At 44.4% G+C, this 22,652-nt stretch overlaps 1 protein-coding gene across 1 annotated transcript in view; it reads right to left on the bottom strand.

The window, feature by feature from the left end:
* Positions 1 to 22,124, bottom strand: part of LOC109892122 (spectrin beta chain, non-erythrocytic 4) — a 30,034-nt gene extending 7,910 nt beyond the window's left edge. Inside the window, exons 1-14 of the mRNA XM_020484544.2 lie at positions 21,014 to 22,124; positions 10,449 to 10,712; positions 9,598 to 9,828; positions 9,227 to 9,316; positions 8,686 to 8,964; positions 8,336 to 8,466; positions 7,903 to 8,107; positions 7,385 to 7,630; positions 6,889 to 7,023; positions 6,323 to 6,564; positions 5,448 to 5,586; positions 4,433 to 4,517; positions 3,384 to 3,613; positions 150 to 1,726 (exon numbers count right to left, since the gene is read on the bottom strand). Coding sequence (XP_020340133.2) covers positions 150 to 1,726; positions 3,384 to 3,613; positions 4,433 to 4,517; positions 5,448 to 5,586; positions 6,323 to 6,564; positions 6,889 to 7,023; positions 7,385 to 7,630; positions 7,903 to 8,107; positions 8,336 to 8,466; positions 8,686 to 8,964; positions 9,227 to 9,316; positions 9,598 to 9,828; positions 10,449 to 10,712; positions 21,014 to 21,142 — 3,983 coding nt within the window. The 5' untranslated portion in view covers positions 21,143 to 22,124. The remainder of the gene's footprint in view (positions 1 to 149; positions 1,727 to 3,383; positions 3,614 to 4,432; positions 4,518 to 5,447; positions 5,587 to 6,322; positions 6,565 to 6,888; positions 7,024 to 7,384; positions 7,631 to 7,902; positions 8,108 to 8,335; positions 8,467 to 8,685; positions 8,965 to 9,226; positions 9,317 to 9,597; positions 9,829 to 10,448; positions 10,713 to 21,013) is intronic.
* Positions 22,125 to 22,652: the final 528 nt, after the last annotated feature.

Genomic DNA, 22,652 nt, shown 5'->3' with positions numbered 1-22,652 from the left:
AACCTTCCAAATCAAAGCATTTGGTTCACAGTGGACATTGCTGACAAGACACAACTGTTTTTGTAATGAGCATGTGAAATGAGTTGCCACAAAAACAGACAGCACAGGGAATCACTGCTAAGGCTATGACCAGGCAGTCCTGGACTCACGTTGAGCGTTTGTCAGAGCCTTCCTTGGCTGACTCCATGTCGCTGGAGTCGTCCTGCCTTGGTGTCCTCGCCTTCCCACTGCCCTCCTGCTCGCTGGACGACTGCCTCTCCAGGCGTCGCCTATAGCGCTCCTGACGCACGATCATTGGCAGCTCGTTGAGCCGCGCCTGGATCTCCTGTTCGCTGGAGGTCTGGCGGCCCAGCTTGTACTCCCTCTCCCGCCGCAGGTGGTCCATCTGGGGGTCGGAGCGGCTGCCGCGGGGGTCCCTTTGAAGCCTTCCATGGAGGAGCTCCAGGCCGGACTCTGGTCCGATCATGTCTACCATGGGGATGTCCCCAAACTGTTCCCTCTGCGCCCTGCTGGCCTCCAGGAGGGGGTTGACAGCCTTGTGGATATGGTTGATCCTGGGCTGCATGCAGTCGGCTTTCAGATGCTGCCACGCATATGCCATTTTGGGGTCCATGACCCCACCACTTTGAGGCAGATAGCTAGAACTACCCATACCTCCACTACCTTGGATTTGCGCAAGGTACCCTGAACTACCCATACACCCACTACCTTGGTTTTGTGCAATGTAGCCTGAACTACCCATACCCCCACTACTTAGATTTTGTGCAAGGTAGCCTGAGCTACCCATACCCCCACTATTTTGATTTTGCGCAAGGTACCCTGAACTACCCATAATTCCACTACATTGGTTTTGCGCAAGGAAGCCTGAACTACCCATAACCCCACTACCTTGGTTTTGAGCCAGGTAGCCTGAACTACCCATACCACCACTGCTTTGATGGTTTTGAGCCAGGTAGCCTGAACTACCCATACTCCCACTACTTAGATTTTGTGCAAGGTAGCCTGAGCTACCCATACCACCACTGTGTTGATTTTGCGCAAGGTAGCCTGGACTAACTATACCCCCAATACTTTGATTTTGCGGCAGGTAGCCTGAACTACCCAAACCCCCACTACTTTGATTTTGCGGTAGGTAGCCTTGACTACCCGTACCCCCACTACTTTGATTTTGCGGCAGGTAGCCTAGACTACCCATACCCCCACTGCTTTGATTTTGCGGCAGATAACCTGGACTACCCATACCCCCACTACTTTGATTTTGAGGTAGGTAGCCTGGACTAACCATACCCCCACTGCTTTGATGGTTCAGTCCAAGGTAGCCAGAACTATCCACTGGCGGGGGGGCAGTCTGATGGTTCACTCCAAGATAACTGGAGCTGCTGTCCACACCTCCACAGGCCTGATGGTTTAGCCCAGGGTAGTTAGAACTCTCCAACCCCCCGCTGCTGCTCTGATGGTCCAGTCCATGGTAACTGGAGCCATTCATGACAGGAGTGTAGCTGGCCATGGTAGAACCCAACCTCTGGGCTGCAGTGGAGGCAGAGGCAGCCATCCCCAGACTAGTCTGCTTGGGCCTGGGCTCAATATGCAGCTGGACCGTCTGCCTCAGCAGAGTTGAGGTAGCAAGGGGAAAGGTCGGAGTGAGGCAGGATGATGGGAACATCCTCCGACTGGAGAGTGGCATTGGGGCAGGCTTGCTGCTCTGTTCTTCTCTCAGCTTCTCTGCCTGAAAGTCAAGATTGCAGTGAAGAGTAATGAAAAGCATAACAGCAAAACAATTATCAGGTATAACAGATACAGCACACATGACCTACGAGCGCCCGCGCGCCCGAGACCGCCCCAAACCCCGCGGGACTGGACAAACTGTACTTAAAATACCTTTTTTTGTCTTGCAAGATATTTAATCAATCGTCTGAACGAAACCCTTTGACTAAGAAAGAAAACAAAATCCTAACAGATACAGTACCAGTCAAAAGTTTGGACACACCTACTGATTCAAGGGTTTTTCTTTATTTTTTTCAAATTTTTTCAATATTGTAGAATAATAGTGAAGATATCAAAATGATGAAATAACACATATGGAATCATGTAGTAACCAAAAAAGTGTTAAACAAATCAAAATATATTCTATATTTGAGATTCTTCGAAGTAGCCACCCTTTGACTTGATGACAGCTTTGTACACTCTTAGTATTCTCTCAAATAGCTTCATGAGGTAGTCACCTGGAATGCATTTCAATTAACAGGTGTGCCTTGTTAAAGGTTAATTTGTGGAATTTCTTTCCTTCTTAATGCGTTTGAGCCAATCAGTTGTGTTGTGACAAGGTATGGGTTGTATACAGAAGATAGCCCTATTTGGTAAAAGACCAAGTCCATATTATGGCAAGAACATCTGAAATCAGCAGAGAAACGAAAGTCCATCATTACTTTAAGACATCAGTCTTAAATCCGGAAAATATCAAGAACTTTGGAAGTGTAGTCGCAAAAACCATCAAGCGCTGTGATGAAACTGTCTCTCTTGAGGACAGACACAGGAAAGGAAGACACATAGTTACCTCTCCTGCAAAGGATAAGTTCATTAGAGTTACCAGCCTCAGAAATTGCAGCCCAAATAAATGCTTCACAAAGTTCAAGTAACAGACACATCTCAACATCAACTGTTCAGAGGAGACTGTGTGAATCAGGCCTTCATGGTCGAATTGCTGCAAAGAAACCACTACTAAAGGACACCAATAAGAAGAAGAGACCTGCTTGGGCCAAGAAATACAATCAATGGACATTAGACCGGTGGAAATCTGTCCTTTGGTCTGATGACTCCAAATGTGAGATTTTTTTGGTTCCAACCACCCTGTCTTTGTGAGACGCAGAATAGGTGAACGGATGATATCCGCATGTGTAGTTCCCACCGTGAAGCAGCAAGGAGGATGAGTTGGACCACAGAGTGAAGGAAAAGCCGCCAACAAGTGCTCAGCATATGTGGAAACTCCTTCAAGACTGTTGGAAAATAATTCCAGGTGAAGCTGGTTGAGAGAATAACAAGAGTGTGCAAAGATGTCATCAAGACAAAGGGTGTCTACCTTAAAGAATCTAAAATCTAAAATATATTTTGATTTGTGTAACACTTTTTTGATTACTACATGATTCCATATGTGTTATTGCATAATTTTGATGTCTTCACTATTATTCTACAAATCGAAAGTAGTGAAAATAAAGAACAATGAGTAGGTGTGTCCAAACTTTTGACTGGTACTGTATGTTAGATGTTAGATAACAGACATAAGCAAAGACTTAAGTAAATCTGCTTTGTCACCAGACAGTGCCAACAATGACGAGCCAGTGGTACATTACAGTAGACTGTCTGTATCTATCTAAAGAAGAGCTTACATTGGAGAGCTGTCTCAGTGAGCTGAAGCGCTCCTTCCAGGTAGCTGCAGCCTTACGGAAGGCCTCGTGGCGGAGGATGAGCTGCTCCACCTCGTCAGTCTGAGCCTGGGCCTCTCCTCCAGCACCCCCAGCCTCCCTGGAGTTGGAGCTAGAGTTGATTAGCGGCTCCTTGGCCTTCAGCCAGGCCTCCGCCGTCACCGTCTCCTGGGCATACTGGAACTGATCCTTCTCTGTAGAAAAGAAGAAGAGATGGGCATGCGCAATTCGATAGTTCTTATTATAACAAAGTCTTTTAACATTAACCAAAGCTCATATACTGTACACATTTATGCTGAATGGGCATGAATTTGTCTCCCACTGACATCCATGAATGATTTACATGAAAGTTACAGGTGGTTATCTCAACTCTAGTGCTAGGTCAGGGTTCCCCAACTGGCAGCCCGGCGGGCCAGTGGTTTTATTTGGCTCCCCACGTTTTCTGAGCCAAAAGTAATTATATATATAAAAGTATATATTATTTATTTTTGGGGGACATAAAAGACTGTAAAACAACAGGAAATCAGCTCCAAGTGATTTACATTTTGGCAATCTGTTCCCAAGTATTCCCACACATAATAGAGAGAGACGTGATCATATACAAATTTAAGCAAGGTTTGAAATTATTATGTTTTAGTCAAATATTATATCTGTTTGGGATTATTTTGACCAATTTGCAGTGTAAATATTATTTGTAATTAAGTTCCGCCCCCCCCCCCCCCCCATCCCCCCCTCCGCTCAAGAAAAAAATGTCTGTACTGTTTTGTAACGTGTCGTCTAGTCTAGTCACGTTGAAATGATTGTTGAAGCCCCCCTCCCCCCCCCACCCCCCCACACACACACACACAAACATAAATATTCATAGTGAAAGCGATTCGCTGAGGCACGATCTAAAACCAGTACTTCTCTTGAGCACGAGCCCTTCCTTCCTTCCATATAAAAAATTCTGCAGTGCTGCCTGAGAGCTCTTTGTGCTCCCTCCACAGTGCCTTACAGTGTAGTGAGTCACTCACTGCGCTGTAGCTTTTCCTGGTGTTTGTCCCATCTCTCAGAGAGATCCTTCTGCTTAGCCAGGAGTGTGTCCAACTTATCCTTTATCTGTGGAGAGAGAGAGAGAGTGAGAGAGAGAGAGAGAGAGAGAGAGAGAGAGACTGGGTGCATTCAAGATTACAGGAAATGTAACGTAATGACAATTGATCAAAATATTTTAAGTCAGTCTTGACACAGAATCTCATTCATCATCATATGAGGTTAAGTGATACACCTCCTTACGCACATCATTGACGACACACTTATACAATATCTATTGTTCTTTTTTAGTTACAATAACACTGCATGATTGAAATATGCTTTTGCTGCATTGTGTGTTGTTTACCCACTGGGCACAGATGTCAGTTCAACGTCTAGTATTGATTTACATTTGGTAGAGTTGTCAAATATTTCAACATGAAATCAACAAAAGATGTCACGCCATTGGATTAAGCTTAAAAGTTAGGTGACAAAAATACGAAATGCCCTTATGTTGATGACTTTTTACAAATTCAATGAGTTCTCCATGTCATCACATACATTATTGGGGTTGATATGATGTGGAAACAACGTTTATTCAACCTGTCTTTCTGCACACAGTGTGTTGTGTTGCATGTGAGGCTGTGTGGTTTTGCTGCATAGAGTGTTGTGTTGTTTTGCTGCATACAGAGTGTTGTGTTGTATGTGAGGCTGTGTGGTTTTGGTGTATACGGTGTGTTGTGTTGTGTGTGATGCAGACCTCCTCAGCTGCTGTGTTGCCTGCGGCCAACAGAATCTTGTGCTGTTTTGCTGCATACAGAGTGTTGTGTTGTATGTGAGGCTGTGTGGTTTTGGTGTATACAGTGTGTTGTGTTGTGTGTGATGCAGACCTCCTCAGCTGCTGGGTTGCCTGCGGCCAACAGAATCTTGTGCTGTTTTGCTGCATACAGAGTGTTGTGTTGTATGTGAGGCTGTGTGGTTTTGGTGCATACAGTGTGTTGTGTTGTGTGTGATGCTGACCTCCTCAGCTGCTGGGTTGCCTGCGGCCAACAGGATCTTTCCCAGCTCAACACACTGTTGTAGGGTCTTACTGCGGCCGTCCATCTTGGCTTTCAGCTCACCATGTTGTTTCATCATCACCTCCGCAGAGGACGAATCCCTGGCAGAAGCCACCCCATAGGACCAGGTCAGACAGGAGGGAAGCACACCATTCAAATGTCAGAAAAGAAGAGTCCAGTGAAGAGAGGGACCTATTACCATTATAACACTATATCGTTCCGGTTCGAACCATACTTTCTTGTGCTGGCTTGGATATTTTATTTTCAAGTCGTCCTTTCCAGCATGGTTCTAGTAACTATATGGTGGATACATACTGTAAACATGCCAGCGAAGTACAGGCTGGCCCGGCTTAGTTCAGTAGTATGTAAAGTGTATGTGTGAAATGTTAGCCAAGTGCCTGGTTAGTGTATTGAGAAACTAGCTGTAGAAAGTAGAGTAAATGAGCGATGTGAACATCCTGTCATACATAAATTAAAAGAAGAGTCAGGACTACTTAAATACTGTAAACAAAAATTGAATGGCAGAAGACATTCAGGTCAAGGTGGCTAAGCGTTTTATTTTTAAACTAGGCAGTAAAGAGAGCTTTATTGCATAACATGAATGGGACCATACACCCTACAGTATGTGCAAGCCAAGAAGGAATTAGCTCAACTAGGGGTGCTGAAATGGTAACTAAAATAGAACATTACATATACATTACAGATACAGATTACAGTTATTTTTTACCCGTAAATTAAGCAGAGCCTATTTCTCAAGTCAAGTATCAGAGGTATGAGATTAACAAAATGGCTGACAATTAGACTTCAGTTCAAGTAAGGAAATCTTCAATTACTAACCTGGGGTCGTCCCCTCCAATCTGTCCCATGATGCCTTCCATCCACATGAGATGCTCACGCACCACTGAGAAGAACTGGACCTTGTCTGTCACCGAGGTGACCTGCACGCGACTGGCCTCACAGGAAACCAGCAACTCCTTCCATGCTGACATCACTTCCTGTTCCTTGCTCATGATGGCCTCTGCCTTTTCCCCGGCGTAGATGGCCCTCAGCTGGGCCGCATTCTCCTGCAGCTGCCTTACCTGGAGTACCACACAGGACATGCCTCTGTCATCTCAAATCATCATCTAATCATAGTTGGTCGTCAGTTTAGTTCACAGCCAAGTTAATCAGGTGTGCTAGCTAAGGTTGAGGCAAAAGTATGACTCGAGTTCGTGCACAATATCTTTCATCTTTGCTACTGTGCGCATAATGCTATTCTGTTTACGGCTCCACTGTGTATCTTGGGGTTAACATCTGTAACATACTTATGCCCTCCATGATAATTACTTATTTGACTGATGGGTGTTAGAGGAGATCCAGAGAGCATTGATGTTCCTTAAGGTCATAGAGGAATTTACACTCACCTGTGTGACAAGCAGCTGGAGGGCGTGCTCAAAAGAGCGCATGAGCCTCTGCAGCGTGGCCGGGTTGGCGATGCTGGCTTGGCACGCCCTCACCTCTGGTAGTTGCCTCATCTTCCCCGCAATCTGAACCAAGACCTACAGCACAGCACAGCACAGCACAGCATCATCACCATCACAAGACCCTCAGAAATAGTACCTCACACATCAGGATAATGGCAGGCCCACAGTGTCTACACTGTCTACGGTCTACCAGCAGCTCGAAACATTACGCTGTCTGATGTTATCTAATATATATCCAGCCGAGCCGTACTAGGGTTTATTTCACCATTGTACAGGCAGCTCAGGCCTCTCTGCCTAGCTCTGTTTCCCTCTGCCTACATTTATTTTGATTCAATTGGTTTCAATTAAACATTTTGGTTAAAGAGGACCTTGATGTTGATTTGGGGGCCTATGTGCCCCGCCTAGAAAATAATCTTGTGGAAACACTGAGCTATACCTCTTTGCAGTCGGTGAAGAACTTGTGCAGCTGGTATGATGCTGTTAGCATCTGTCCTCGGGTTTCCATGAGCTCCAGTAGGTCAGCCCATGACTCGTTCAGTCCATCCTTCCACTCAGCGATTGTGGCTGCGTCCGTGTGGCCGCAGTCTATCATCTCGTTCACCATCTTATTCACCTGCTCCATCCTCTGTTGGCCTATGCTGTTGGTCTCTGAGCAGAACTTGGTGAATTTTTCTTGTAGCATCTGTGTGAGAGAGATACCAAAATAAGCTTGGGACCAAAGTTATAGAGGGCATGTATCATATTTCACATTTTCATTTCATTGACGCTATTTTTATTGCATTTTGTTTTGTCTCACTCAGTTCTGTGTTTATGGTGCACTTGAAAACTCAAATACTCACATAAAATTATGTTTATTGAATAAACACATGACAATGCCATTTGCCAGGGACTGATTGTGAACATGAATCATCAATTGATTGATTGATTGCCTGACTGACTGATTGACAGACTGACCGTGACATCTTCCAGGTCTTGGCCCAGCTCAGTGGAGCTGGCAACGGCCTCCCGCTCAGTGATCCACTTCTCTAACTCCTCCACCTCTCTGTTGAGCTGGTACATCCAATACTGCTGCTCCAGTTTGGTCTTCCTGTGCTCCACCATGTCCTTCAGAGACACGTACAGACGGTCTATGTGGGACTGCTGCTTGGTGATCCCATCACTGCCACAGAGAGAGGGGATATTGAGGGTGATGTTTACACAGTAGACAGTAAGAGAACTGATCATTCACTGACATTTTGTAGCCTATACAAACTGAGATCATTTTATTTGCTCCACGGTCTATGGTAAAATTCCACTAATAAATTAGCCGTTGTTTGTGGGTATCATTGAAGGATGTGTTTAGATCTAGTCTGAGCCTGAGAGTGACTGTCAGTGTGTCTCCTCGTGCCTGTCTGGGTGTGCCAGTTCCAGCTGCCTCTGACACTGCTGGGAGAGCATGCCCACTGTCTCAGCGTAGTTCTCCACCATCGCCTCCAAGGCTAGGTGCTCCTTCAGCAGCTGCAGGGTGCTTGCTTCGTCCTACACAAGAGGGACCTCATATTAGGGACCAAATCCTTGTTCACAGATACATACATTTTACAAACAAACCATCACTCAGATGTAAATTGTTTGTAAAAGAAAGGCACAGCAGACAAATGATGGTAAAAGTCCTGCTGGAGCACTGTGCACTAACCAATGGGCCAGTCTCATGCCCACCCTATCAGTTCAGTCTCATGATACCATGCCAGCAATACGTACCATACCCTTCTCCTCGCTGATGAGGTGCAGTTTCTGGCCTGCCAGCCAGGACTCGACTTTGGCCGCCTCGCTGTAATACTGCTGGGCCTGCAGCACCACATCCAGCATCACAGTCCTCCTCTCCGCCTCTAGCCTCAGCACCTCCCAAAGCTGACGCACGTGCCCTGCCCCCTCGCGCACAAAGTCCACCTCGGGGGTCCGCAGAGAGGCGATGATCCCCGCCCGGTCCAACACCTCCTCAACCCGCGCCCGGCGACCCTGCAGATCCCTCTGCAGCGTCTGACGGACCAATAAGAGACAGGGGTCATGTTCAGCTGGAAGAAAACGCCTCCAAACAGAGTGAAATGGGGAGGTAGTATCTGGGGAGGTACTATCGTTTTCCTTCACCAAAAGTGTGTGGCGGTGTTCCCTACTGAACACAACCATGGTTTAGTGTTGTGGGGAGTGTAAGGTCTGAGCTGAGCAGGGCTAGTGACTGAGTTGATACTGTGCTGTGAGCAGATAGTGTTGTGTGCTTGTATAGAGGTAATCTGTCTCTCACCTGGTTGATCTTGACATGCTGCTGAACACTCTGCAGGTTGTTGCCGTAATCCTTAGAGGAAGCCAGAGGAAGCCGCTCCTGGATCCACAGCTATAACATCAGCAAATTGTCATCAGTGACTGTCTGTACATACCTATCTCATTGATAGGAGAGCCTGGTGGTTTAATTGATCAAGGATGGGAGACATATTAAACCTTTGGCCACATAACATAAGAAACATTTAGAAAAACATATTAGAGACCTTATGAGGCTATAGGATAGAAACAAACTGAATATATGGATAGATTAAGTTATGCCAGGAAGAGAGGGAAAGATAGAGAGTAAGAAAGGCTGGAGGCACCATGGAGTAATGAAGTGTGTCAGTCACTCACTATCTCTTCCTCCAGGTCCTGGGCGACCTGATGCATCTCCTTGGAGGCCAGCAGAATGCGACGTCTCTCCTTCAGGGGCTCGATGAGGCGCACGATGCGGGTCTCCACCACAGCTGGCTGCTCGCCCCCTTCTCCTTCCCTGCCTTTCTCCAGGCTGCCTCGCTGGGGGAGGCACACCCCCTGGAGGGACCCTAGTTCCCCTACGTCCTTGTACAAGTCCCCCATCTGAGACTGAGGAAGGCCAGCCCGAGAGAAGGAAAGGTCATGTTAGAGCTAGATGATGAGAGACTGATGCCCCAAACACACAGCACATGGGCTTGAACAGCACTTTCAGCTATTTTCTTATGTGTGTGTGGTGTTTCCACGTTATGTAATGGGTTAGACGGCTTTAAGAACAAAGCATACGGTGCATTCTTTAATGTCAACCAACCTAGTGGCTGGTGGGCGGGAACTTGGCACAGAAAAATCACAACAACGGCTTCTATAGCATTAACAGACAGTAGAATGGATTGTAAAGATTACATAAACTCATTGAAAATGTAGTTGAAATCTTAAATGTAGTCTCCATGTTCTGATATGAGTTGTCCAAAGCACAAAGTCTTTGTCACAAAATAACTGCCTTTAAACAAAAAACATAAAAAACAACCTATAACAGTAAACAGACACCACAGGAGGTTGGTGGCACCTTAATTGGGGAGGACAGGCTCATGGTAATGACTGGAGCGGAGTCAGTGGAATGGTATCAAATACATCAAACACATGGTTTCCAGGTGTTTGATGTCATTCCATTTGCTGTGTTCCGGCCATTACTTTGAGCCGTTCTCCCCTCAGCAGCCTCCACAGATAGACACCTGGAATTTATGCAGCTGCTCATTGAAGGTGGGCAGATGGTGAGCCTGCTCCAGCTGAGGGGGCTGTTTCTCCAGGCCAGAGAGCTGGTGGTCCAGGTCTGAGTAGCTCTTCACCACCGGCTCTGGCTTGTTGTTCTCAAACAGAGCCCGGGCCTTGGCCTTGGTGGTGCTCTCCAGGTCCGTCCAGCACTCCCTGATCTCCTCCAGCTTCTGCTGCACCACCGAACGCAGCTCCGGCTTCTCATCGATCAGTTCCTGACCTTCCTGAAGGCACATAGAGGAGAGAGAGAGAACGGTGGTTACATACAGTATCTGCACTACCAAAGTTATTTTCTTAGTTTTAGTTTATCCTAACTACTGTCATTTACATGGCCAACAATTAATTTCACTGTTTGTATGGTTAAATATAAGGTAGTTCAGTTGATATGACGTTTTTTAAAATCATATGCCATTATCGTAACGGTAAAGGCACCCTGCTGGTACTGTGATAAAATCAAACTCTGATGTTAAATAAAGTAATGAACAGTCGGATTTCTCAACTGAGAGATTCTCTCCAACATGTACACTAGTTTAATGTCAGTTTTCCCTTGGAGGGATGTTACTCACTGGCTGTGCTGATTGTTGCCTCGTTTAGTACAGTATGCTGAAAATCTCTCAGATATAGGCTACAATCTCCATACAGTACTACTCTTTAGTGCATAATGCCAGAAAATATGAAATGATTAAACCCAAGCCTAATATGACCAGATCTGACTAACAAAGCATAGTGTGAAATGTGCAGGATGACTGCAGCAGATTGAAGCATAGACAATGTTTCATGTCTCTCTATTGCTGTCTATGCGTAGGTGGATTGATCTTCCGTAATGTCATACTTATGTTCATCGTGGCCATTTAAAGATGCTTGGTTGTAGGGCAAGTTTTTCAATCAGGTTGATTTTAGGTTGATTTTACATGAATTCCATGAAAATCATCCTGTGTCTGCACACAAGTCTACAGTGTCTCAATAAAAGGCTATGGCTCCCAGTCATTCAAAGCATAATCCTTTGAAGTCACCACAGAAAAGCACAGCACTGTCTCTGTTTAAAGTAGTGCTGAGCAATTAATGCTTTTTGAGGTCGGTTCAGTTTCGGTTCGATTACTAAAAAACAATCACGGTTTTTGCTTTCGCTTTCAATTATGTGGGTTGAATGCTGTTAACAACACATAAATAAAACAATCAAAGTCCCATGGTGGTAGTGATTGCCCATTACTGCTTATCACTTATTAACCATCATTTATTCACATTACTTTAATCAAATATTTCAGTTGTGTATATTACATTTGTTTATTTGATGACTTTATTATTTAATTCCAAGTCTTCCCATTTCTATAGAACTGCTGCCTATGCTGTCTGACAAAATCACTATTTTGTCGTTCTTCAAAGTAAAAAGGCATACTTTTATGTAGCAGGCCTAAAAGAAATAGACTGGACAAGTAGATGAGCAATGGATTATGGTCATTGTAGTTAATTACCCATTTTATGCACTAAACTATGTAGAATATTGGCCTGTTGGAAACTACAACTCCCTACTACATCGCACAGTTCAGGCTGGATATGAGTTACCTCTAGAGAAACTGCAATGTGCGGATTGAGCTCACACAAAAAAACTGAAATAAATGGAATCCAAATAATTTAACCGACGTCGGTCAATTAGTTGTTTAAAAACAGAGAAATAACCCGATCACCACTAGTTTAAAGGTCATGACCCTAACTAAAAGGTTGTTTAGGAAAAAGAAGACAAATACCTTTTGAATGAACAACCGATGTTATGTCTGGTCAAAAACATCAAGACAACCCCAAATGTCACATCTTTTGTTCAATCTCTGGGCTATAACAAATGTGTGGTTAATTCATAATCTTGGTCCCTGAATCTAAGTCAACACATGAGCAAGGCCACAATGGCCCAATAAATGTCAAAAGGTGTTTTTATTTGGACAGTGGAAGCTAGAACTTTAATTTTGCTCTTTGCTCCAGCATTTTAGATTTGAGATCAAATGTTTAGTATGAAGCGACAGTAAACATGTCACCTGTTATTTGAGGGTATTTCCATATATACACTATGTATACAAAAGTATGTGGACACCCCTTCAAAGTAGTAGATTTGGCTATTTCAGCCACACCCGCTGCTGACAGGTGTGTAAAATTGAGCACATAGTCATGCAATCGCCATAGACAAACTTTGGCAGTAGAATGGCCTTAATTACAGTGACATTCAACGTGGCACCGTCATAGGACGCCACCTTTCCAACAAGTCAGTTCGTCAAATTTCTTCCCTGCTAGAGCTGCCCCGGTCAACTGTAAGTGCTGTTATTGTGAAGTGGAAATGTCCAGTCTCAGCGCAACAACAGCTCATCCGTGAAGTGGTAGGCCACACAAGCTCACAGAACGGGACCGCCGAGTGCTGAAGCACGTGGATTGTAAAAATCAGCTGTCCTCGGTTGCAACACTGACAACTGAGTTCCAAACTGCCTATGGTAGCAACATCAGCACAATAATGGTTTGTCGGGAGCATCATGGAATGGCCGCACACAAGCCTAAGATCACCATGCACAACGCCAAGCATCGGCTGGAGTGGTGTAAAGCTCGCCACCATTGGACTCTGGTGCAGTGGAAACGCTGTCTCTGGAGTGATGAATCATACTTCACCATCTGGCAGTCCGATGGATGAATCTGGTTTGGCGGATGCCAGGAGACTTTGTTACCAACTTTGTGGTAACAGTTTGGGGAAGGTCCTTTCCTGTTTCAGCATGACAATTCCCCTGTGCACAAAGCGAGGTCCATACAGAAATGGTTTGTCAGTGTGAAAGAACTTGAACACCTTTGGGATAAATTGGAATGCAGACTGCAAGCCAGGCCTAATCGCCCAACATCAGTGCCCGACTTCACTAACGCTCTTGTGGCTGAATGGAAGCAAGTCCCCGCAGCAATGTTCCAACATCTAGTGGAAAGCCTTCACAGAAGAGTGGAGGCAGCAAAGGGTGGACCACTCCATATTAATGCCCATGATTTTGGAATGAGATGTTCACAGAACAGGCGTCCACATACTTTTGGTCATGTAGTGTATCTGTTTACTGTTTGGACACTTTATGTATCTAGTCTCCCCATTTGAAGTTGCCATAAGTATTTGGACAAATTCACTTATAGTGTATTACATTTAGTTAAAGTGTCGTATTTGGTCCCATATTCCTAGCACGCAATGACTACAAAGCTTGTGACACTGCAAACCTTTTGGATACATGGTACAGATGGTTTTGGTTGTGTTTTGGATTATGTTCTGCCCAATAGAACTGAATGGTAAATAATGTATTGTGTCATTTTTGAGTCACTTTTATTGTAAACAAGAATATAACATATTTCTTAATACTTCTAATGTGGATGCAAACGTGATAATCATGAATGAATCTGGAATAACGATGAGTGAGAAAGTTACAGATGCGCAAAGATCATGCCCCCAAAACATTCACCTCTCACCATTACCAATAAGGGGAGCGTTTAGCATTTGTTTTGGGGGGGTATGATATTTATGCCTCTGTAACATTCTCACTCATCATTATTGTCTGTAACTGTTTTAAAGTCGGTGAAATCCCTGAGCGGTGTCCTTCTGCTCCGTCAACTGAATTAGGAAGGACGCCTATATCTTGGATTGGATACATAAAGCGCTTTAATTTCTAAATGGTATAACAGAGATATATATGAAAATACCCTCAAATAAGGGGTGGCATTCTGTACTGTTGCCCCATATAAAACACTTGATTTTAAATCCACAATGGTGGTATAGAGCCATATTAAACATCTTAGCTTCACTTTCCAAATAAATACGTAGGGGAGTGTAGATGTGGAGAGAGAGATCAAAGCTTGTGACGTTTTCCTTCTCTCTCTGTGTATGTATGTATGTATGTATGTATGTATGTATGTATGTATGTATGTATGTATGTATGTGTGTATGTGTGTGTGTGTGTGTGTGTGTGTGTGTGTGTGTGTGTGTGTGTGTGTGTGTGTGTGTGTTTGTTGATGGATCTTTCTCTGTGTATGTATGTATGTATGTATGTATGTATGTATGTATGTATGTATGTATGTATGTATGTATGTATGTATGTATGTATGTATGTATGTATGTATGTATGTATGTATGTATGTATGTATGTATGTATGTATGTATGTATGTGTGTGTGTGTGTGTGTGTGTGTGTGTGTGTGTGTGTGTGTGTGTGTGTGTGTGTGTGTGTGTGTGTGTGTGTGTGTGTGTGTGTGTGTGTATGTGTGTGTTTGTTGATGGAGCTCTCTCTGTGTATGTATGTATGTATGTATGTATGTATGTATGTATGTATGTATGTATGTATGTATGTATGTATGTATGTATGTATGTATGTGTGTGTGTGTGTGTGTGTGTGTGTGTGTGTGTGTGTGTTTGTTGATGGAGCTCTCTCTGTGGCTCCACTCCAAGTCTCCTGAAATAGAATCCGCATGCAAAGTCTCCTCCCATGCTCCGACTGAGAGGAACAGGAGGTGTTTCCTATGACAAGCGTTCATATCAGACGTTTCCTCGTCATCTCTATCAAGGACCACTGAATGTCAGTCAGCCATAAGGAAGCAAAGGGAAAATGTGCAGTGAAACTGATAAAGTCCTGTATTGTACACACGTAGCAGACCTTCAAAACCAAAAGTCTAATAAGAGACCTGCCTAGTGCAATGTTTGTTTTCAAGTCAACCCCGTTTGAAGAAAACCTTGGATCAAATTGGTCCTTTGTTATGAATACCTTACTAAATGATAATAACTGGTGTTGCTATCTACTGGACTATTGCAGGGAAATGCATAGTAACCCAGAATACAACATATTTCATCCTGTAAATCTTGGTCTCTTGGTGCTCTCTCTCTCTCTCTCTCTCTCTCATCTTCTTTCCTGTATAGCTCTCTCCTATAGGTTTCTCAGAGCAAGCTGGGCCTATCCTGTGGCTTTCATAATGCAGTGCTGCATTTATCCTCTTGGCACAGTCTCTCTGCTTAACTGCTGCTAGCGCTCTCTCTCTCTCTCTTTTTCTCTCTCTCTCTCCCTCACTCTCTCTCCCTCTCTCTTTTTCTCTGCCTCTCTCTCCTCCTCTCATAATGCAGAGCCGGCAGAAAGCAGTCTAGGTCTCTTTCTCTCCCCTCTCCCTCGTCTTCACTGACACACAGGGAGAGAGAAGGAAGAAGAGACATCAGTGTGAGGGGAGAGGAAATGGAGAGGAGAGAGAAATGAGAAAGACAGAAAGATAGAAAAAGGAGGAGAGGGAGATATGAGAGGAGAGTGAGGAAGAGATGTCAGGGGAATACATTAGACATGGGATCAATACATTCCTACAGTACATACACACATACACCATGTGTATGAGGCACGATTGATAAAGATTAGCAAAAAATAATGTATAAACAAATAACACAAATACTAAGCAATATTGTATGCTAAAAAAAACCATTATATATTATTTTACACTAATAGTTGCTCATATAAATTGCTCATATAAAGACATTTTCTTTAATAAGTAATACTTTTGTTCTCAAAAAGAGAGGTGTCCAAATGATTGGCCACCCTAAACATTATTATAAATGAAATCAAACAAAACGAAATCTGCATTAACTTAAGACATTGAATTGTGGCTTTACAAGGCTTCCTGTTTCACTTAAATCAATTTAAGAAGTGTAAACCAACTGGAACAGACATAAACGTTCCTGATAGAGGATGCATGTGTATCTTGTCCCCACGGTTCTGGAGGCAAAGCAAAACCCAAGGGCCAAAGTTGGAGAATTGCAATACTCGGTCCCATCTCGGGGTCACCAAATCCCTTAATTTACAATTCGATGCCACCTCCATGTTAATATGCTCTTTGTAAGGGTTGCCAGAATTTTTTATTTATTAAGAGTGACCAACAAATGTTAACACTGGGAGTTTGCTAAACAGCATTGACATCTGGATTGGAAACAGGCGCTATGGTCATATTAGACAAATGTAGAGGTTTTAGCCACACAGCAGTGGCAGGTATGTATCAAACGAAGGATGCATATACAGAAAAGAACATCATACCTACTGTAAAATATGGTGGTGGATCTTTGATGTATGGGGCTGCTGGTCCTGGAGCCCTTGTTAAGGTCAACGGCATAATGAACTCGACCAAGTACATAGTAACTAGGACATTTTAGCCAAAAATCTGGTTGGCTCTGCCAGGAGGCTGAAGCTTGTCCACAGGTGGATCTTCCAGCAAGACAAAGACAATAACCCCAAACACACATCAAAATCCACCAAAAAATTGATAATTGACCACAAAATCAACATTTTGCAATGACCATTTCAGTCTACGAACTTGAACCCCATTGAAAACCTGTGGTTTGAAATGAAGAGGGGTCCATAAGGGTAAACGAAGGATATCAAGGATCTGGAAAGATTCTGTATGGAGGAATGGTCTAAGAATTCTCCAATTGTGTTCTCCAATCTAATAAAACATTGTAGAAAAGGGCTCAGTGCCGTTATCCTTGCAAGGGGAGGGTGCACAAAGTATTGAAAACAGGGGTGCCAATAATTGTAATGTAAAAAAATAACTTTTTGAAATCCAAATACTACTCATATTACAGAGCAATTAGTCACATTAGTTGACAACTCAACCAAATGTAAATCAAAACTAGACATTGAAAACTAGACATTGAACTGATGTCTGTGCCCTGTGGGATATGACACTAATGTTTGCTTTGTAGCACCTACAGATGAAACACTATAGAGTATTAAAGGAGGCCTGGGTAAGGCCAAAACATAATTAATATGGCAACTTTAATAAATTATTTCTCAATTATGCTTTGAGATACAAATGTCAAATATTTGTCAACAATCCTTTATTTAATGGACTATTCTATGGTTCCATTTTGTGAAAATCCCCAAAATCGTGGTCTTCTTTTGTCTGGGTTTCGTGAGGAATCACTCTACATGGCTTCTCAAGTGGGTGTGTAGCAGTGGAGGCTGCTGAGGGGAGAACGGCTCATAATAATGGCTGGAATGGAGGAAATGGAATGGTATCAAAGACATAGTTTTCATGTGTTTGATACCATTCCATTCACTCCATTCCATCCATTATACTCCATTCCAGACAGTATTATGAGCCATTCTCCCCTCAGCAGCCTCCACTGGTGTGTAGATAGATTCTAGCTACTACTCTGAGAAACCAAAACAACACCATGACTAAAATTCAGACTCAGAAACCAATATTTTAAAAATAGCTACACCAGACCAAATCAACGGACATGAGATCCTGTCGTCTGCTTATGTTAAACAGTGTAAAATGGATAGGTATTTTTGTGTTGTCTCTATGTTTACACAGCGTTTGACCCCTGAGCCATTGGCAAAGCATTGCCACAAGGTCAGCCTTAAGTAAAAACCCAGAGTCCTCTCTTTGCTACAGACAAGCGTCCCCAGGGGACTGAAGAGGCCTCCACAGAGAGAGCTCCAGTTCAGAGGTCCGAGCTCAGTCCTAAGACTCAGATCAGAGCTCCGAGCTCATGCCCAGCCCCAGCTCAGAGCTCCAAGCTGGGGCTCGGGCCCATCTGCTGAGTAAGTACAGTGGGAGAGCAGAGGCATGGGGCTGGGGCGGTAACCCTTCCAAAAGGACACAGAGTTTTCTAATCGCACCAGGTCGCAGCGTAATCTTTTCTCCCCAGTCTCCCAGGTAACGAGAGAGGGAGAGGAAGAAGGAGAGGTGGGGGCCGATTAAGTGATGTTAGTGAGTAGCGAGACATGGGGGTCTCTGTAACACTCTGTGTGGGGGCTATCAGAGACAGAGCCCTTGAGAAACCCCGCTAGTCAGCTTGTGGATGCATTCACCACAGACAGAGCAGCCATCTTCTGCACTCCATGTCCACTCATTCGATGTACTGTATCTATCTGGTGTCTGGCATGAGAGGTTAAACGAATAGCCTGACGATTCCGAAGCAGAGCTGGTATCCTTTTTCACTCCATTTTCACTTTGACCAGAGCTGTTGTTCTAGAGTTAGGGCATCTCTGTGCCACTAGTAGACGTTTCACAGCCATTTGTAGATGTATGTAAATAACAAACAATGCATACTTAATTGTAAGATGCTTTCATCCAAGATAGTAAATCTTACACAGGTATGAAATGTATGTCACTAACATCCAATACTGAATATGAAAGGGATTTTTTATGCATGTACATATTATAGCTACTCTACAAACAGACACACCAGCACCGAGTACATCCTCACTCCCAAAAATCAACCATTTAAGAACCAGCTCCAATCCCTACTCTTCAAGACAGAGAGGCATGCCTGTTCTGTAGAACGTTATGTCCAAGTGAACATGTCCCTGGCCTTTCCAAAGATTTGTCAGTGTTGGACGGATGGAGACGAACTGTTTGGTACTGCAGCTCCAACTAAGGACATCTCCTCTGACTACTTTTATTCCCCTTTGGATTGATCAGTTATTTCACTGCACCTATTATAATATAATCCAATTTAATTTTACAGCCACATCTAGAATAAACAAAGACGTGCTTATGAAAAGGGCGTCAAACCTGGATCCTCTACAAAGCCCTTTTGCCTTTGGCTGCAGGACAGAATCTTGAGCAGCATCAGGCTCATGAAGGGGGGCCGACTCTTGCATGGTACACTGCATGACACATTTCATGCATGGACAAGCAAGATGGCCATGTGAGCATTCTGATACATATGGTATGGCGAGGGGCTCTCAGTCTCAATCATTCATTCACCACTTCACGTTTAACCTCTGCTACATCATATTAACATCTCAGTGGTAAATCATTTTGATTTAAATGAAATGTGTGATCAATAACTTCTGCATTTGGATATATAGCAACAGAATCCTTTTAGTAAATTAGAGATGATCGAGTTTATCATGCCATAGCATTCAATGTAATTTTGGAAGTGAAAAGATAAATACTCTGCTTGATGAATAAATTATTTCAGTACACCTCTACAATAACAAAACAGATTTACCAGAATGCATTGAAATCCGTTAAATATCAATCTTAAAATGTACGCCAACTGAGGTTAAATCAAGTTCTTGCAAAAAATCTCAGGACATTTCATGTTTAACGTCAAGACATCTAACTAACTCATAGAGCTTTTAAAATGGTGTTATCCACAATAATTAGTTAGCTAGATCCTACATAGCATGTTGATCAAGTGCTGTTTTCACATCCAATCTATTGTATTTCTCTCTTGATGGGCCTCAATAAATTGACGCAACAGTGGTCAAGAAAGCATTCAAAAGGGTATGTGGGCTAGATAAGCTAATTCTCACAGTATTGCCTAGCCCTCAATCAAATAACTTGCACTAAAAACTTTTACAAACCACACAGACCATTTCCTGGAATGGGTCCATTTATTCTAAATGGACTCTTAACCCTTGTAGATCTGAAAGGATTGGGTATGGCAATTGCTTCACCAGGCCTTCTGATTGGCTGTGTGGAATTTGTGTCATATTACTTACACCTATACCATCCTCCAGTTCCACAGGAGTGCCTTAGGTGTAGGGGCTAGGGGTCATTTTGGAATTCTGGGTTAAATCAACTGATTCAAACATGGAGCACCCACATGAGCCTCCCACCAGGCCTCTCTGCAGCAGTGTGGTTCAAGTACGCTTGTCCTTATTGGACAAGTTCAGCTAGTACCTCCCAGTTTCTTCCTGTTTCGAAAAATGTTCTCTCTACTGAACACGACACAGGTATGGGTTCTATTCACTGTTGACAGCAGTGGAGAACTGGGATGCTGGCATTGGGAGTCCCATAGGGCGTTGCACAATTGGTCCAGTGTCATCCGGGTTAGAGTTTGGCCGGGGTAGGCCGTCATTGTGAATAAGAATTTGATCTTAACTGACTTGCCTAGTTAAGTAAAGGTTAAATAAATGTTTTTGCTGTAGGCCTATCTAGTTACCATACAAACAATTTCCTATTGTACAGAACTATGCTATTAATAAAGACTGGGCGGTATATTCATAAAACAAGGCCATGAATGTTGGCAGTATCACACAGGTTTGAGAGATTGCCCACTTGCTGTCAAGTTGTTCACAGGTTTCATCCAATTCTTAATAAGAAATATTTTGAGGAGGAAACACTGCGCAAATAGAATCCAATGTTAGTACGTAGCTGAAAAGGCAATGGAAAAATACCTTTCTTATGATTTACTGCACCATTCATGCAGACAAACAATACGGCTTTCACATTTCTAACCTTGAACTTGAAATTCTGGATGTCCTTAGTAGAAGCATATAACAAAATTTGCTTATAGTTTACTCATGGCTAAGTAATCAAAATGGAGTAATGACACAGCCCCCCCCTCCCAACACCCCATCCACCGATGTGTCTTATTCCCTTTTACACGCACATACACACACACACACTGCTACCCCCCCACGCACACACCCACTACCCTCTCTCAATCATGTGCTCACACCACCCTCCCCCAGCACCTTCCATTCACCTGCCCTCTCTGACCTCCTCCCACTATCCTCTCCCCTCCCTTCTCCACTCACCTGCTCTATCTTGGCCAGCCATTCTTTGTTGCGGGCCAGCTCGGTCATGAAGGCCTGGTGCTTCAGCCATTTCCGGTGAAGCTTCTGGGCCTCATCCCGCGCCGTGTCTCGTCCCGCACCCATAAGCATCTTTCCCTTTACCGGCTGTCCCCAATCACTCAGCTAGGGGAGATAAAAATAGCCACCATCAGGGGCCCGAGCCTGAGCCAGCCCTTCTTCTTCTCTTCTCTCCTCCTTTCCCACAGGACGTCCTGCCTCCCTGCCTGGCTCCTCTATGCCAGAGCCACCCACTCCGCTCTGCAGGGTCCTGAGTACCTGCACTGTCACAACCCACCCCAACCAGCCGCCCTTTCTGGAGAAAAAAAATCAAGATAAGCACCTCAGCAGCAGCAGGGGCAGCAGCAATGGTAGCTCAAGCCCTTCCGCTGGCTCGCCCCTGGGTCCTCATGCCCTACCCTTCACGGCTCCTGCAGTCCTTCCTGGTGCTGCAGTGCCTGCTAGCCAGTCTCAGAGAAGATAAAAACAATCAAGCAAATATAAGAAACGAATCAACTACCCAACAGCGCCGACAAAGATCGTCACAAACATCTAAGACTCCTTTTTCGTTGTTTGGGGTGGTTTTTCTTCTCCTTGTCTCCTGAGCTAGAATAGAATCCGGTTGTTAATGGAGGTAATGATGATTTAGCATCTCCACCACGACTCCTTCAGAGAGGGCAAACCTGAGCATCCAGTGATTGCCGTTGGTGATCCCGGACGGTCTGTAGTCCTGCCTAATGATGCCGTTGTTGGGAGGATGAGGAAGAGGTGGAGTGGGAGGAACAGAGTGAATGGGATGGATGCAGAGGCAGTGCAGTCAGAGGGGGAAGATAACATAAGCTGTCCGCTCTTGAAATGCACCGTTGCCACTGCTGCAGAGCAGAGACGTAGCTACCGTACGCATGGGGGTTGGGTTGTGTAAGACGCTGCTACGCTATATCCTCTTCCCAGTTCTTCTTCCTCATGTCACCACACAGATCAGACGCGGCTGGTGCATGCTGCTGCAGTCCCTGTCTCTCAGCTACACTCTGCTGTGTGAGAGCGTGTGTGTGTGTGGTGTGTGGCGTGTGTGTGTGCGCGTGTGTGTGCAATCACAACCAGCACTGCAGTGCCGGGGAAGAGGGAGAGGGAGGAAGAGAGAGTGAGGAGAGAGAGCGAGAGAGAGAGCAAGGAGAAAGGGAGGAGTGAGAGAGGGAGAACAAGGAGAGAGATATAGAGCTATTGGGAAAGAAGGAGAGAGAGAAAGGAAAAAGAAAGAGAGAAAGAGAGAGAGAGAGAGCCTGCGTCATCCTTCAGTGTCACCAGGGACATGTCTCTGCACTAGAAATGACTGCACTCGGAGCAGAGCAGAGCGGGAGCAGGAGCAGGAGCAGGGTTTAAGAGGGAGGGGGAGGTGTTGTCGTTTGGAAACAGCTGAATGAGAGGGGAGGAGGACGCAGGGACACATGGCCGACAGTGCAGCTGACTGATTCGGATCACTGTTCACTCTCACCCATTTAAAGGGACCAGCATGCATTTGGTTCACCATCAGCAAATTGAGCTATCTCATTGGCTAGCTACAGTAACACCATTTCAAGGGGTAGAAGTGTAGTTATTTTCAACA

Source organism: Oncorhynchus kisutch, linkage group LG6 (assembly GCF_002021735.2).
Source record: "Oncorhynchus kisutch isolate 150728-3 linkage group LG6, Okis_V2, whole genome shotgun sequence".
Taxonomy (NCBI): Eukaryota; Metazoa; Chordata; class Actinopteri; order Salmoniformes; family Salmonidae; genus Oncorhynchus; species Oncorhynchus kisutch.
This window is presented reverse-complemented; position numbering and strand designations above follow the sequence as displayed.